This window comes from Sorex araneus, chromosome X (assembly GCF_027595985.1).
Source record: "Sorex araneus isolate mSorAra2 chromosome X, mSorAra2.pri, whole genome shotgun sequence".
Lineage (NCBI taxonomy): Eukaryota > Metazoa > Chordata > Mammalia > Eulipotyphla > Soricidae > Sorex > Sorex araneus.
The window spans coordinates 128,822,335-128,837,773 of NC_073313.1; the positions used below are offsets into that span (position 1 = coordinate 128,822,335).

The 15,439-nt window shown below is 36.4% G+C and overlaps 1 protein-coding gene across 1 annotated transcript in view; it reads right to left on the bottom strand.

Moving 5' to 3' along the window:
• DIAPH2 (diaphanous related formin 2) overlaps nucleotides 1–15,439 on the bottom strand; it is a 724,307-nt gene that overhangs the window by 633,290 nt on the left and 75,578 nt on the right. The window contains exons 3-4 of the mRNA XM_055121637.1: nucleotides 14,054–14,230; nucleotides 2,648–2,752 (exon numbers count right to left, since the gene is read on the bottom strand). Coding sequence (XP_054977612.1) covers nucleotides 2,648–2,752; nucleotides 14,054–14,230 — 282 coding nt within the window. The remainder of the gene's footprint in view (nucleotides 1–2,647; nucleotides 2,753–14,053; nucleotides 14,231–15,439) is intronic.

Genomic DNA, 15,439 nt, shown 5'->3' on the forward strand with positions numbered 1-15,439 from the left:
TGGTAATGGGCATGGCAACATTTTGCCCTAAAACTGATAAACACATATTCTTCTAAAATAATGTTCCCTCATCAATTTGAAAACTGATAATCTGATAATTATGAAAAAATGGATTTTCTTATAAAATTATGAGCTTAATTAGAAACTACATTGTTTACTAATAGTGTCAAATGCACACTGTCATAAGACAAACTAATATCAGTATTTAAATTATCAATTTTCTTCAGGAATGTATGTATATGCTAGGATATTATTATTATTTTAAGATAATAGAGTGGTATGACAGGGTTTGCAATATTAAACAAAGTGTGTTGTTATATTTTTGAAAATACATGCTAATATTTTGAAAATAGACTTCCAAATAGTGCTTGCTCAAGTTACACCAAATGTACAAAAACCTACCCTAAATCAGGTCTATAAATACACTTCTAATAATGAACAAATGAGGATAGCCTCTCTAGAAGACATCCTTCTCAACTCCCTTTATTTAAATTTCCTTCATCACTGACAAAGTAACACCAGCTTCCTTTTCTTTTCACATTCACATAACTTACTGAATAGAAAAACACTAAATAATACTTCCATCATTTTTTTTTATTTCCTTTGTATTCTGTTGGCTCGTACTATTTTTTACAAAGTCAGTTACACAAGCAAAGAATTCTGTTTGCTTTAGAAACACATTCTGAATGCACACCTGTATACAATTTCATGCTGGTTTAATATCCTTACTTAGTAAGCCCAGAAAAATGATGGACATTTCTTGCTGAGCTCATGTTATTTCTTTTTCTTATTCTAGTCAAAATGACTAATACAAGTGTTAGAAGGGGAAGCATACAAAACATGTTTACCTGTAATTCACATGTTTTACACATGACTACATCCCTAGCCCTTAAATTTTTAGTCTAGATGAAACTTGAAATTTGCCTATTTATTGCGAATTTTCATGAAGAAAAGCAATGATATGCACTTTTAAATAAGAAAACACTTTTAATCAACGTACCAATATAATGAGAAAAACTACATGACAAGAAACAAATATCTAAAATCTAATGAAAGACAGAATGAAACCAGTTTGAACATCCACTGACTAGCTTATAATTTATATAAATTTTATTTAATTATCATAAAGAGATTAGAAGATGAAAGGCATGTTTGTCACTTAAAAGTAACTCTCTTGACCATCAAAAGGAAATTACACGCACAATTTTCTTTATCAGAAAACACTAACAATAAATTTCTCCCATTGCGAAAAAGCTTTAACACCTGCTTATCAATAGACTTTCTTTCATCATAATATTCAGGCCATGAAAAATATTAGCAAATAAGATGTAAGTCAGATGCTCATGTCAGTTTCTCACATGTCTTAAAGAATTCTTATGTATGTTTCAAAGCATTTACTATCCATCTAGCAAACAGCAATTCGGGAGAGTTCATCCAACATTTACCCGATCCGTAGCAAGTCTGAAAAACGAGCCAATAATTTACAGCTTGCATTTCTTTGGTTACTTGCTTCAGAGGAAACAACATGAGAATAAATGAAAGCAAGGTCCACATAGAGATAAATTCAAAATATAAAGAGCTTAAAACAATCTTCATTATGTTCAGCCCCATTTACACAAGCAACAAAAACAAAACATGAGGAGAGACATTAGCAAATTTTTAACATTAAAAACAAATGGTTATTTATATATCACTATCTCTACTATCTGTGCTTATTTAATTATATAGAATTACTACCGTACTTGCTGTTAGGTATTCAAAAAAAAACTCAATGTGCATCTTGTATTCATAAAGCATTATAATAGCAAGTACGAAAATTAGAACAGATTCGTCAAAATTTGAAAGTGAAACACTCCGCAACACCTGATTTCATTGAAAACAATGTCATGGAAAATTTTACATACCACTCAAAACATATTTTGCTCTTAGGTAACAGAAGCAAATTAAAAATCATTCTACCTCTTTACTTTTGCAGAGCTTTAATGCGTTATATTTAAATAGATTAGCATTTAGAATTTGCTTCTTAAAATATGACATGAACTCAATACAATTGAATAATTATAAATAAAATGCATTGGTAATTTCCACAGCAATTAGTATACTGAAAAACAATTTTCAAATACTAAATTCAAGTCATTTGAAACACACAATTTTGACTTACGCATTCTCCTTAATATTAAGCTATAGTTCTAATAACGAAGCAGTTCATATACTTAGCACAATTCAAAAAAAAGAACAAAACTATATAGCATATTAAAATTAAAGTTTAGAGCATAAACTAGATAAAACTTTAATGCAAATTTAAAGCTGTAGCTGTAATATTTGTGCCTTCTTGCTCAAAATTCAAAATTTCATTCAAAAACCTGTATATGAATGGAATGCCTGAAATTTGCTATCAATTTTTAGTAAATGCACAAATCCCTTCCCCAGATTTACTGTATGAACTCAGAGCCTTTGATCCTTAGTTTTGTTTATAATAATGTTTAATTTTTATGGAAGTTCAATTACAAAACAGTTTTGAAATGAATACTATGTAAAAATTACTGCACAACTACAAATTGTCCATATGAGTAAACTGAATCAAGAAACTGAGGATATACGATGTTAAGTTCTTTTGTGTTGGTGCTGGGAAATTATCGTTACTTACCGATTTGGAAGTAGCAGAAATATACTGTCCAACCATCTCACGCTTGGTGGTAAAATCTTTGTTTCGTAGAGGAGCTTTCCGGTCTTCATTAAGGTTCATGTCCTCCTGATATTTTGAAAGAACACTTATAGTGAGCGCTGACAAATGTCTGCTTCAGAGTTTCAAAAGTAATTCATATACTAATATTCTGTCTTTAAATAATTAACTCACGGGGTTATAGAGATAATGTATGATGCTTGCATTGTACACCACTGAACTGGGTTCAATACCCGGCACCTGATAGGGTGCCCTGAGCACCTGCAGCAGTGACTCCTGAGTGCAGAGCCAGGAGTAAGCTCTGAGCACTGTTGGGTGTGGGCAAAAAATAAAAAAAAACCATCACGTTGATGCTAAACTAGAAAATTTTTTAATTGGTTTTATTGTTTTTTGATACCACCACAAATGTTGAAATATGAAATTTTTTTAATTATTATCTTCTAAAAAATTTATTTTCCCACTTATTTCATTGTGTTTCTTTTATTCATGAGGTAAATGACAACATTTTACATTTTGTGCATCTCTTCCTTTCCCATAAAACAATACTGTTCCTCCTATCTACAAGGTTTCAATAAATTTTTATGTATTTTATATAAAACACATGTTCCAGCAACATTTCTTAATCCCATTTTAAAGACTAATATCCCAAGTAACTTTTTTTTTGTTTTGCTTTTGGGTCACACCTGGCGAGGCACAGGGCTCACTCCTGGCTCATGCACTCAGGAATTACCCCTGGCGATGCTCAGGGGACTATATGGGATGCTGGGATTCAAACCCGAGTCAGCTTCCTGCAAGGCAAACGCCCTACCCGCTGTGCTATCACTCCAGCCCCGTATACCAATTAACTTTTAAAATCCAAATTTAACTTTGCCAGCAAACATTTGCCCTCTTTCTTCTTTTGATAGTAATTATCCAGATATTCTTTAACAATGTATGAGCAGTCCCAAACCCCTAAAGAGAATGAATCAATGATATTCTAAAACCAGACCCTAGCATGGATAGTTAATATTTATACTGGATTATTTAAGATTATGAGTTCATGAATTTGTAAGCCCTTGTTTACTTTATTATTTCCTAAAGATAAGCTCCATCAATACTCTAGCTCCTGTAGACTAGAAAGGACATAATGTCTCCCACTATAATTCTAATTGAACTAATCAGGGATTTTCTACACAATGAAACAATTGATCAATTCTGCCTAGCATTAATTAACTGCCTCATGTTTTCCAAAGATCTAATTAACTTTATATAGACAGTTATCACATAACATATAAGTTTTCAATGGTATTATATGTATGATGAGCACAGACTCAAGAACAGCTTATTAAGTAAAAGTTACTGACTAAGGTACAAAAACTCTTTCATTCGTATTTAACCTGTCACTATCACTGTCATCCCGTTGCTCATCAATTTGTTCAAGCGGGCACCAATAACGTCTCCATTGTGAGACTTATTGTTACTGTTTTTGGCATATCCAATACACACGGGTAGCTTGCCAGGCTCTCCAAGAGGGGCAGAGGAATCGAACATGGGTCGGCTGTGTGAAAGGCGAACGCCTTACCACTGTGCTATTGCTCCAGCCTGTATTTAACCTATTTAATAAAATTTAAAATATTTAACCTATTTAATAAAATTATCTTAACTAGTGTTGTTATTTATTGTTTCATCTATTTCTATTTTCAGATTTTGTTGGAGCAATGCAACTTTGAATATCTATATGCACCTCAGAAGGATAAATTCTGATTATATATTTAGACATTAGGAAACATAACTAGTTTTACTTTTCTATGATCCTTAATCATAGGTTCTACATTCAAACAGTGGTTTCCAGAGTTCACAGAATCCAAATGCAGCTGAAAAATTTTTTAGTTAAAAACTCAGGAAAGTAACTTTTCTATGTAACATGGATCTATATGTCCAAAAGAAGGATGAGGAAAAGATTCTTTGAAATATTCCCCGATCCCCACACTAAATATTTATACTCCATATTCATTCACTGTCAATTGACTGCAACATACAGTTCACATGTCCATAATTAAACAGGTGCACAGGTTATTCAACCTAGTTCTAACTAAATCAGTGCTAATAAATCAAAAAGATAAAAAGTGGCTTCAGGAACTGGAGAGATAGTTTAGCATCCAACCTGGGTTAGATCCCCAGGACCCTAAACGGTCTCCAAAGCAATTGCAGCAATGCCAGGAGTAATGCCTAATGTAGACCCATGAGTAGTCCCTGAGTATAGGCCAGGTGTGACCGCAAAACCAAAAGAAAACCAAAACAAAGTCTTCAGGAGCCAGAGTACTATAAGTATAACGTTAATGTTCCTTACCTAGCACACAGCCGACCTGGGTTCAATTCTAAGTACCTCATATGGTCTCCTGAGCCTGCAAGAAGTGGTCCCTGAGCACTGAACACCACCGGGTAGGGCGCCACAACAAAGGAAATGATTCTTTTTACAATGTGTTTTCAAAATTACTTTGTAAAGACAACACTGAGGATAATAGTTGTAATGTAAACACAAAAGGAAAATGCAAGACTAATTTATTTTGTTGGGGGGCCACACAAGCTGTGCTCAGGGCTTACTTTTGGCTCTGCATCCTATCCCCTATAACATCCAGTTTTTATATCACTTTCTCATAAACCTGAGTCTCTCATCATCTTAAGTGACATACAAAAATGACAATGATCTATTGCTAAAAAGTATCTGATGCTTCAAAATTTGATTAGCAAAGCGTGTGCCAATTATAAGTTTTATTAACTTATTAAAGATGTTATTAAAGCACTTATATAAAATAATGAGGAATATCAGTTATATATCAGATAAGTCATATGTTATGTGTATTAGCTAGTGATGTGTAAAGCTCATAGGAGGCCACATAATTGAATGCAAGATTAGGCCCAAAACTGGCAACAGTTAAACTTTCCTGCACTGCACAGTGCAGACAAACATGTCAAAATCAACCGCAAGTAACAGATCCAAGGTGTTTCCAACAGTGCTCACCCATGCTACATTTCTTAGGCTAAAAGGCGTTGTACGTGGAAAAAGCTGAAGAACCCTGGATTAAAATCACCTCAAATTATTTTTTGAAAAGATATATCCAGGTCCACAATTGTGACTCAGTGGTAAGGTACATATTTTGCATGTGTGAGGCCCTAGATACAATCCCCAATGATGCAAAAACAAAACAAGCCGGGACTGGAGCGACAGACAGCAGGTAGGGCATTGGCCTTGCACACGGCCAACCTGGGTTTGATTCTCAGCATCCCATATGGTCTCCGGAGCACCGCCAAGAGTAATTCCTGAGTGCAGATCAGGAGTAACCCTTGTGCATCGCCAGGTGTGACCCAAGAAACAAAAATCAAACAAACAAACAAAAGCCTCCAGAGTAAAGAAATAAAGAAATTGCTGATTTATTTTGGTTTGGGGGCCATAGAAGGCTTGTTTAATTTTCTCACTACTAATAGAACTATGTGACACTAAAATCAGCCACTTGGGGACCAGAGCAACCATACAGTGCGCAGGGTGTCTACTTTGTATATAGTCTACCCAGCCTTGGTCCCCAGCATTCCATATAGTCCCCAAAGCCCAGCAGAAATCAGAAATAAACTCTGAGCACTGCTGAATGTGGCCCAAAAATAAAGACAAAAAAATCAGGAACTTATAGAAATGTGTAAATGTTTACAGTCCTCTAGATTTTTTCTTTAATATCAAGAGACAAAAGGTACTGCGATATTAGGGAAACATTTGGTAGAAGCAACTTAAAATAGTACAGATAACATAGCAGTAAACTAAAAAGACATTCTTTTGTCAAAAAATACTGTCAAAATACAAACTGAAATCACTGCTGAAATTGTGCTAAAACGATACTTAGTGTGGGAGGTTTGCTGTACGTTCTAATAAACTGCTGTTTATTAAAGACAAATCTGCTTATACTATTTCAGGAATGAAACATGCGGACTCCTTTTCTTTGTGTCACTAATGGAACAATCTAACAAAGAAAACATATTACCAAAATTAATGATTTAATTAATAAATGATGTTTTGCAAAAAATAACTTTAAGTAGGAGGATTCATGAGTAATGCTATCTTACAAGTTGCTTTGAAGCAACAGCAAGAAAGGTTAAGGCAAAGTACACAGCGTGCTGTAGAAAGACAAAACTGTAGCTCCGTTTTCATGGCAGCAGAGTAATTCTACATGCAGCTGCAACATTTTGAAATGAGATAAAAAGAAAGCTTGAAATATGTTGTTCCTTTAGATATCTCTCTTGTTATCTCAAAACAAAGTAAAAATGTTGAACTTTAGCATGACGTGGACATTTTTCATTAGTAATGGGACAAGTAGCTCTTTGTTGGTAAGCTTTCCATTGTCTTTTTTAAAAAGTAATTATTCGTATGAATTCATTCGAAAGGAAACACATTCGTGGTTCTAAGGAAAGAACCAATCCGTGTAAATTTCCTTTACCCTTGCCTGACTCACTGTTCCTCCTTCCTGGTACTAGATGCCATGTGGGTAACAAACATGTGCAGACAAACATTAAGACTGAAGGAATCCAGGATGTGAAAGGGAAAAACAGAAAGGACTCATGACCCTGATGACATGTGTTGAAGCACATTTTTTAATAACCCCAATTTAATTCATTTACCTTCAAAGTACAAGACGATAACATTCCACACTAGTCAGGAAAAAAATAGTGACTATAGTCAAGAAGATGAAAATTTAGTAGCCATGGCTCAGCAAATAACTTCTGCATTGCTCACAGATTGAAATAAAAAAAACATTTGTATTATTAATAATTGCTGCAAATGCTGTTCTTTCACTTAGAACTGTGTATATCTTTGTCAGTTTTACCTTCAATCTGCAGCTGAAGCAAACCAAATATCAGAATCAAAATAACTTAGAACTAAATTCCTAACATTACTGGCTTTTATATCACAAGAAACGAACTGTGACATTTTCACATTGCTCGTACTAAAAATCTACTACTCATGCCAACAAAACCTTTAATAAATAAAAAATTAATTTTAAAATCATATTCATGTTTTCCCTCACTACAATTTTTGTATTGCCCTACCTCATATTAGTACATGCATTTATGTATTTTAAATTTAGTGTTTGTATGTATTAGTATGTATGTATGTATGTATCTAGTATGTATTTAGTGAACGTATGTATTTAGTGTGTATTTTAAATTTAGACTTTGTTACAGTTTTTGAAAGGCAATCAATTTTTAAAGCTTAAAGACTACTAAAACAGTTCAGAAGTTGACAAATATTTTCTACGAAGGACCACACAGTAAATGTTTATACTCCGTGGTTCACAGGGTCTCTTCACAACTGCAGCTCTGCCTTGCATCACATTCCTTACAAAGTCTAGCAAGAGAATAGAGAGACGTGGCTATCAGTGACAAACGTTTATTTCTGAACACAGAATATTATATCATTTTCAAGTGTTCTAAAACGGTCCTATTTATCATTTCTTCAATCCTTCGTGTGAAGCAAAACACTTTTATTGAAAGAATTTTAGATAAATGGGAGAGGAGAGATGTGTGTTCAAGAAAGAACACGGGCTTATGAAGCAAGCAAGCCACAGATAATTTTTAAAGCAATTTTATCTTCCTAAGTTGTTTAAAAATAAAATCATAGGGGCATAGATAATGTATTTGAAATCTACATGTCCCCCATCCGCACACGAACAAAGTATCTGCCATTAAATTAAGAGCTGTCATATATATATGTGTGTGTGTATATATATATATATACATATATATATCACATTATGAGGGGACTGCTCAGAAGACAGAGGGAGGAGAAAGCAATCTGGTATCCTGCATCAGAAACAAAAGAACAAGGAACAAAACACACACAGCTTTCAATTCTAAATCAGCCTGTTAGCAAAAGAAATGTGCAAAACTCAGTATCAGATCCTAGCGAATGTCTGCCTTGGAACAAAGGCAATTTGGTCAATTGGCTTGGAGAAGAGCAATGGAACTGCAAAGAGGCAGGAAGCCTGTTACATCAGCCGGCAGCAGAAACCCACACGTGGGGGTTAACTACAGAAGCCCACAGTGGGGACTGGCAGCAGGAACCCACCACGGGGGCTAAGAAAGAAGAGTGAAAACGGTAGACGGATCTCAATCACCAACCCGCCTGCACAGGCTTTCAGCTCTCCAACAGCACAAAGCCCGAAAATCCGGCTTCTGTGAACTAGAAACCCGGGAAGCCGTGCTGCAGGACAAGGCTTCCGACACCAGGTGGCGCCAGACAAGCATAACAGATTGCAGCACCCCCCCTTCCCCCCCCCCCCCCCCCCCCCCGCCTCAACCCCCTAAAGCCTTAAATCCGGACAAAATTTCCAAGGTTTTCTGGACTCTAGCAAACCCAAGAACTGAAACAAAGGAGTCAGGATAAAGATAAAGCACTGGTAAATGAAAGCAGAAACTGAGCCAGATCTCTGAGAGAGCGGCAGTCAGAATGGGGAAAGCAGGCCCAGTAAATTCAATTACTGCAGAAAATAGTCCAAGAGCTGCTACCAGTTCCGAACAGTATGTAAGATAAAGCATCTCAGACAGCGATTTCAGAGATGCAAGCATGAAGATGTTTAAAGAGCTCAAATAAATGACAGTACAAGCCTCAAGAAAGTATGAGAGGGGAGACGAGAAAATTAGTCAGAAATCACAGAACTGAAGAACATGATTGTCAAAATAACACACTCAGTGGAAGACCTCAGCAGCAGAGTGACAGCAGCTGAGGAGCCAATCAGTGACCTCAATGACATCACTGTATCACTGTCTTCCATTGCTCATTGATTTGCTCGAGCGGGCACCAGTAATGTCTCCATTGTGAGATTTGTTACTGTTTTTGGCATACTGAATATGCCATGGGTAGCTTGCCAGGCGCTGCCGTGCAAGTGAGATACTCTCAGTAGCTTGCTGGGCTCTCTGAGAGGGACTACCCGCTGTGCTATCTTCTACAGCCCAGAAAAAGTATGTATAATTTTTTCAATGATGTCAGTAAAGTGTTTTACTGTCAGCTAAACCGATGACATAATGCAGGAAATGACCAGAAAACGGAAGACAGAACAAAAGCTCAAGAAAAATGAACATACCAAAGATTTATGGGAGAAGTTCAAGAGTAACAATGCAAGAATCACAGGCATCCCTAATAACAAGGGGAGGCCACCGAACAATTTCTAGTCAAAGTTAATCATAATTAATAATTTCCCAGAGTAGAGGAACACAGGTACAAATATTCAGGAAGCTCAAAGGGTTCCATCCAAAATAAACCCAAACAGAAAAACCCCAAGGTACATCCTAATCAAAATGACAAAAGCCAAAAACAGAAGTACATAGTGAAAAAACAAGAGAGCAAAGAAATGGCATTTCTATCAAATGAGACCCTAGAATCCAGAACAGAATGGTGAATGAAATGTGATTTTGAAAAATTCAGTGAAACAAAAACCTGACCAAAAAACCCTATCCTGGGGCTAGACCGGTAATACAGCGGGTAGGGCATTTGTCTTGCATGCAGCCGACCCGGGTTCAATTCCCAGCATCCCAGATGGTCCCCCGAGCACCTCCAGGAGTGATTTCTGAGTGCAGAGCCAGGAGTCAGCCCTGAGCATCGCCAGGTGTGACCCAAAAAGCCAAAAAAAAAAACCCTATCCAGAGAGGTTGATGTAGGTAGGCAGGCGGATCGGAAAGGCACTCTCCCAATGCAATAGCAGGAAATTTCCTGGGAAGTAATAGCCCTAAGGCTGTGAAAGCCAGCCTGGTAAGACCCTTACCTGGCTAGCAACAGACCCAGAGAAGGCTGGAGCCCCCCTTCCAGAGAAGCTCCAGCAGAAACAAAAGGCCAGGAAAGGAAGACCATCACCACTCCCAACCCTATCCTCCTTGGAAAAGTCCTCAGCCATGGACTTTTACCGAGGTAGGATCCCTACTAGGGAGCTGGTTGGCAAACCCCTCTAAAAGCCACCTTGCAAAAAGGAAGGGCATGCATAGGATTCCCCAACCCATGTGCTGCTTGCTCCCACAGCCTCTCCCCTCTAGAGATGTGGACTTTCATGCCTTCGGCTGGGGTGTGTGTAGGGGCTCTCTCCGCCCTTGGAGAAGCCCGGGTTCTCTCTTGAGTGGTTCTTGAGTCATTCCTCTCCACTCTCTCCCACTTTCTCTTCCTCCTTCCCTTCAAAACCTCCAATAAGATCTGTTATGCTGCTTGTCTACTCCTGAAATTCTTTTCTGCGAGGTGAGACAAGAGCCCACTAACCCTGGGACCCAGGTGGCAGAGGTGGACGGGGAGAAAGTGACCATCCTTTCCTCCCGGCTTCACAGAAGTCACCCTTGGGGCCCACCGACATCAAGGTGAACATTCAAATTTGAAGGAGTGGTACAAAGCTTGAAAGCCAAGGAACAAGTTCATAGGCTTGAAAACAGTTTTTAAAGAAGTGTTCAAAGAGCTTCTTAGAAAAACAGAAAAACTTCACAAGCACTCATTATTTCTACAAAATGATGGCCATCGCTTCCTTCTATTCAATTAATTCACTTAATGTCAGTGACCTAAACTCAGCAATCAAGAAGTATAGACTGGCAGCATCAATCAGAGAACTGAACTCAAATTTCTGCTACTTACACGAAAATAATCTTTAAGCAAACAATGCCAGAAAATAGGCTACGTAGCCATATTTACATTAAATGACACAGTTCCAATTTTGTAAGATTATAAGAGACAAGGGTGATCAAATTCTTTAATAATTAAAGGCTTAATATATCCAGAAGAATTTATAATTTTTATTTTCTAAAACATATACACACCTAATGATGGATCATAAAGATACTTAAAGCAACTACCAACTGAGTTGAAGAAACTGATAGCAATACAACAGAAATAGATCTTTTTTTTCTTTAGTAGGAGGAGTTTTTTAAAATGCATCTATCACTGATAGACAGACCAACTAGGAAAAAACTCAAAATAAAAGGCCATCCTTAAAGAAGAAATGGAAGTGATGGACCTAACATGTATGGAACTCTTCATCCTCCAAACATACAGTGCACATTCTTGTCCGGTGCAAATGGGACATTCTCAAAACTAGACCACGTGCTTTGTCACAAAATAGAACAAATAGGATTGGATAAAGCAGTAAATGGTTGAGGATACTGAACATACTGGACCTATGGGGCTGGAGCGATAGCACAGCGGGTAGGGCGTTTGCCTTGCACGCGGCCGACCCGGGTTCTAATCCCAGCATCCCATATGGTCCCCTGAGCACCGCCAGGGTTAATTCCTGAGTGCAGAGCCAGGTGTGACCCCTGTGCATTGCCAGGTGTGACCCAAAAAGCAAAAAAAAAAAAAAATACTGGACCTAGTTTTTCCAATTCCTCATCTACGACTACTCTTTCGTTACTGATGTTCTAACTGGTTGGTCTGCCAAATAAAGAAGTGAGATATTAAGGTCCCCGTCCACTATTATGTTGCCACCACCATCACCATTTTTGTATCTCTTCAGGTCTATCAGGGGTTGCCTTATACACTTAACTGCCCTTCACTCAATGCAGGTAGGCTGATGATAGTTAAGTCCTCTTGATCTGTGGATCCCTTAAATTTCCCTTAATCGATCCCTAAGGGATATAATTTTAATCTCTACCTGTTATTGTTTTCTTCACTTCGAATGCTATTCGGTCTGATGCAAGTATTGCCTTCCCTGTTTATTTTAAGGCTGCCATGAGCCTCTATGAGTGTTTCTACAGCCTAGCACTGTAAGACCTGAGTTCATATTAATAGTTCAGAGTGTCTCTTATAAAAAACTGAATGTTAAATTTTGTTTCCTTATCCATCCAGACACTGTGCTATTTTATAGGGGGAGTACAGTTCAAAGACATTAAGAGAAAATATTGGTATAAAGACATAATTTGTTGACATATGAAGCTATAACTTGTTGCTATGTACCTATGAAGAATTTGGTTGCTTATAAGTACAAACTTTGCATTTTTTTCTGAGGCCATTCAGTATCCCTATCAGAGCTGGTTTCTAATAATTATAATTAGTGCTATTTGTCTGAGAATGCTTTTATCTTTCCTTTAATTCTAAAACCTTATTGGGTAGAAGATTTATGGAGTTTCCTTTCATTCAATATTGTTTTGTAAATGTTATTCCATTCTCATTTTGCACGCAAAGCTTCATCTGAGAATAATTTTCAGTCATTTCCCCCCTTTTTTTGGTGTCAATGAAGGACCTCTGAAACTCCTGTAGCCTAAATTTAAGTTAACACTGGTTCAAGTCACTGTGGTTCACACTTGGATATGGCTTCATCATCATCATCATCATCATCATCATCATCTTCCCATTGATCGTCAATTTTCTCAAGCGGTCTCAGTAACGTCTCTATTCGTCCTGGCCCTAAGATTTTAGAAGCCTCTCTTTATTCGCCCTTCCCAACGGTGCCACATTGGAGGCTCTTTCAGGGTCAAGGGCTTAATTAACAAGAATTGTAGTGCCAACCTCAACAGACATCCACAAAAATAATCTAACGTTACCATAAGAGATAGAATTGTAAATGAACAAATTGTGAATAAGGCTCTATCTTCTTCTTTGATCACACAAACCCATGTGACAGATCTAATGCCACATATCCTGACCTTCCCACCCTGTTTTCTATCATAAACTGAACATACATGAAATATTACATTTCTTTTGTATTTGTTTTATTTAGGATAACACCTGCTCTGTTAAGGGGTTACTCCTGTTTTTGTACTGAGGGATCTTACCTGGCAGACTCAGGGAACCATATGGGATGCCTGGGATAGAACCCTGCAAGACAAGCAACTGACCCACTGAGCTATAAGCCTTGGAATATTGTATGTCATATATAAGAAATAATATAGCTATATATCAAGGAAAAGTTGGTTGTATGACTACTGATACTAGAACAAACTTAGAACTTATTTTGTTGGCCCTTCTACTGTTTTACTCTTACTCTTCTGATTCCATTTCATGTACCAAACAAGATACACCTTGTCCTGTTTTTAGAAAAAATGATTAGGACTGTTTTTGCTTTAAAGAAACAGGAACACAAATTAGTTAATTAAAAAGTCGATTATGTGTTCCAGAAGCAAATACATACTAGGGAACAAAATCATAAATAAGATAGCCCTTGTGTTTAGTGGCTCTACTGTAAGAAATAAAGAGGTAAAGATATTTTTGCACTAAAGGAAAAGAAAGCAGGAAATTATGGAAAGAATTCTGTTTTATCAACAAGTTCCTGATCTCTTCTTTACATAATATAAACACAGTTCATAAAACATCCCTACTTAACATTCACAGCTGTTCTGGACACACATAATTTAAAATTACAATATATTAGGTATCTAACTTACCATCATTTTTTCAAAGAGATCCAGTACTTCTTTTTCAGACAAGTTTAAAGACCTTTCATCATAGAATGGCTGAGCTGCTGGAAACTCACTCATTGCAACTTGTGAATCAATAGGATGCTGAATAAGAGGCTTCTCTTTTTTGACAGTAGATTTTCTAAAACTTGTAATTCGGTCACGCTGAAAACAGGAAAAAGAAGAACCATGCATATGAAAAACTGAGATGTCAAAATGGCATTTCATATAATATATACCATTACTGTCTTGAAGATATGGTTATTTTGAATAGCGAGTTCCAGTTAAGACATTGCACTATTTTGAAACCTTCAAACGTGTGGGGTGTAAAAACTAATACTTAGTCCCTTGTCATTTCTGTTTTGCAATGTACATATAAAAAAGTCTTCCTTCAAAATCACACGGTTGAAGGAAAATGTATCTGTGTTAGCAACTTTCAAAGTAAGGGGAAAAAAAGAAGAGCTTTCAATATTCGATTCTGAGGGGGAAATTATAGTGATTTTTCTCTTCAAAGTGATACAAGTTTGTGATAATTATCTACTATTACTTGCCAATGAACTGGCTGGGGAATAAATGCTGAAATCAAAAACAATGAAGGCAGTCTATCTGGGTTTGAATGCGCCATTTACTCAATGAGTAACACTGGGCAAATTACTTCATATTTTTGATTGTTTCTTCATCTCTAAAATAGATATAATGAGCTAACTTATGTGAATAATTAAATTAAATTAGAATAACAGTATTATCTATACCATGAAGTTATCATGAAATTTAAATTAAACTGATATGCCCAGCGTGCTTAGCTTCTATTTAGTTATTATTGTTCCTATTCCATTACTTCCCAATAATGCTCTTAAGGTGGGACCAATAAGGAAGAACATTAAAATAGCACTTTTTCATTTACTGAAAATATAACACAGATATCTTCTTCATACCAATACTATTGTGAAGAATTTGCTATTTTTATGAACGTTCAGTTTGAAACACTGATTCTATATACAGGCTCTAACAGATTGCTATTTCACATAGTGACTTAAAGATTCCAATTACATGTAAACAGTTTCCATTTTAAACCACAAAACATTATATACATACGTGCATATGTATATACATATATAATTAGTAATGACTATAAAACTGAATGCAACTCAGTTTTATTCTGGTTTCTGTTAGAAAGCACATGCATATATATCGGTTCACATTAAACATGCAGACATGTTAGATACAAGGGCAGTGGTTCTTAACTGTCATGAGACTAAGTTCTTATACATTACCTTAACAATAGAAAAAAAATCACAAAATTATTAACACAGTTTATAAAAAACCTTATTACCCTCCCATTAGAAGGATATACTTTGAACTGTGATTCCAAAA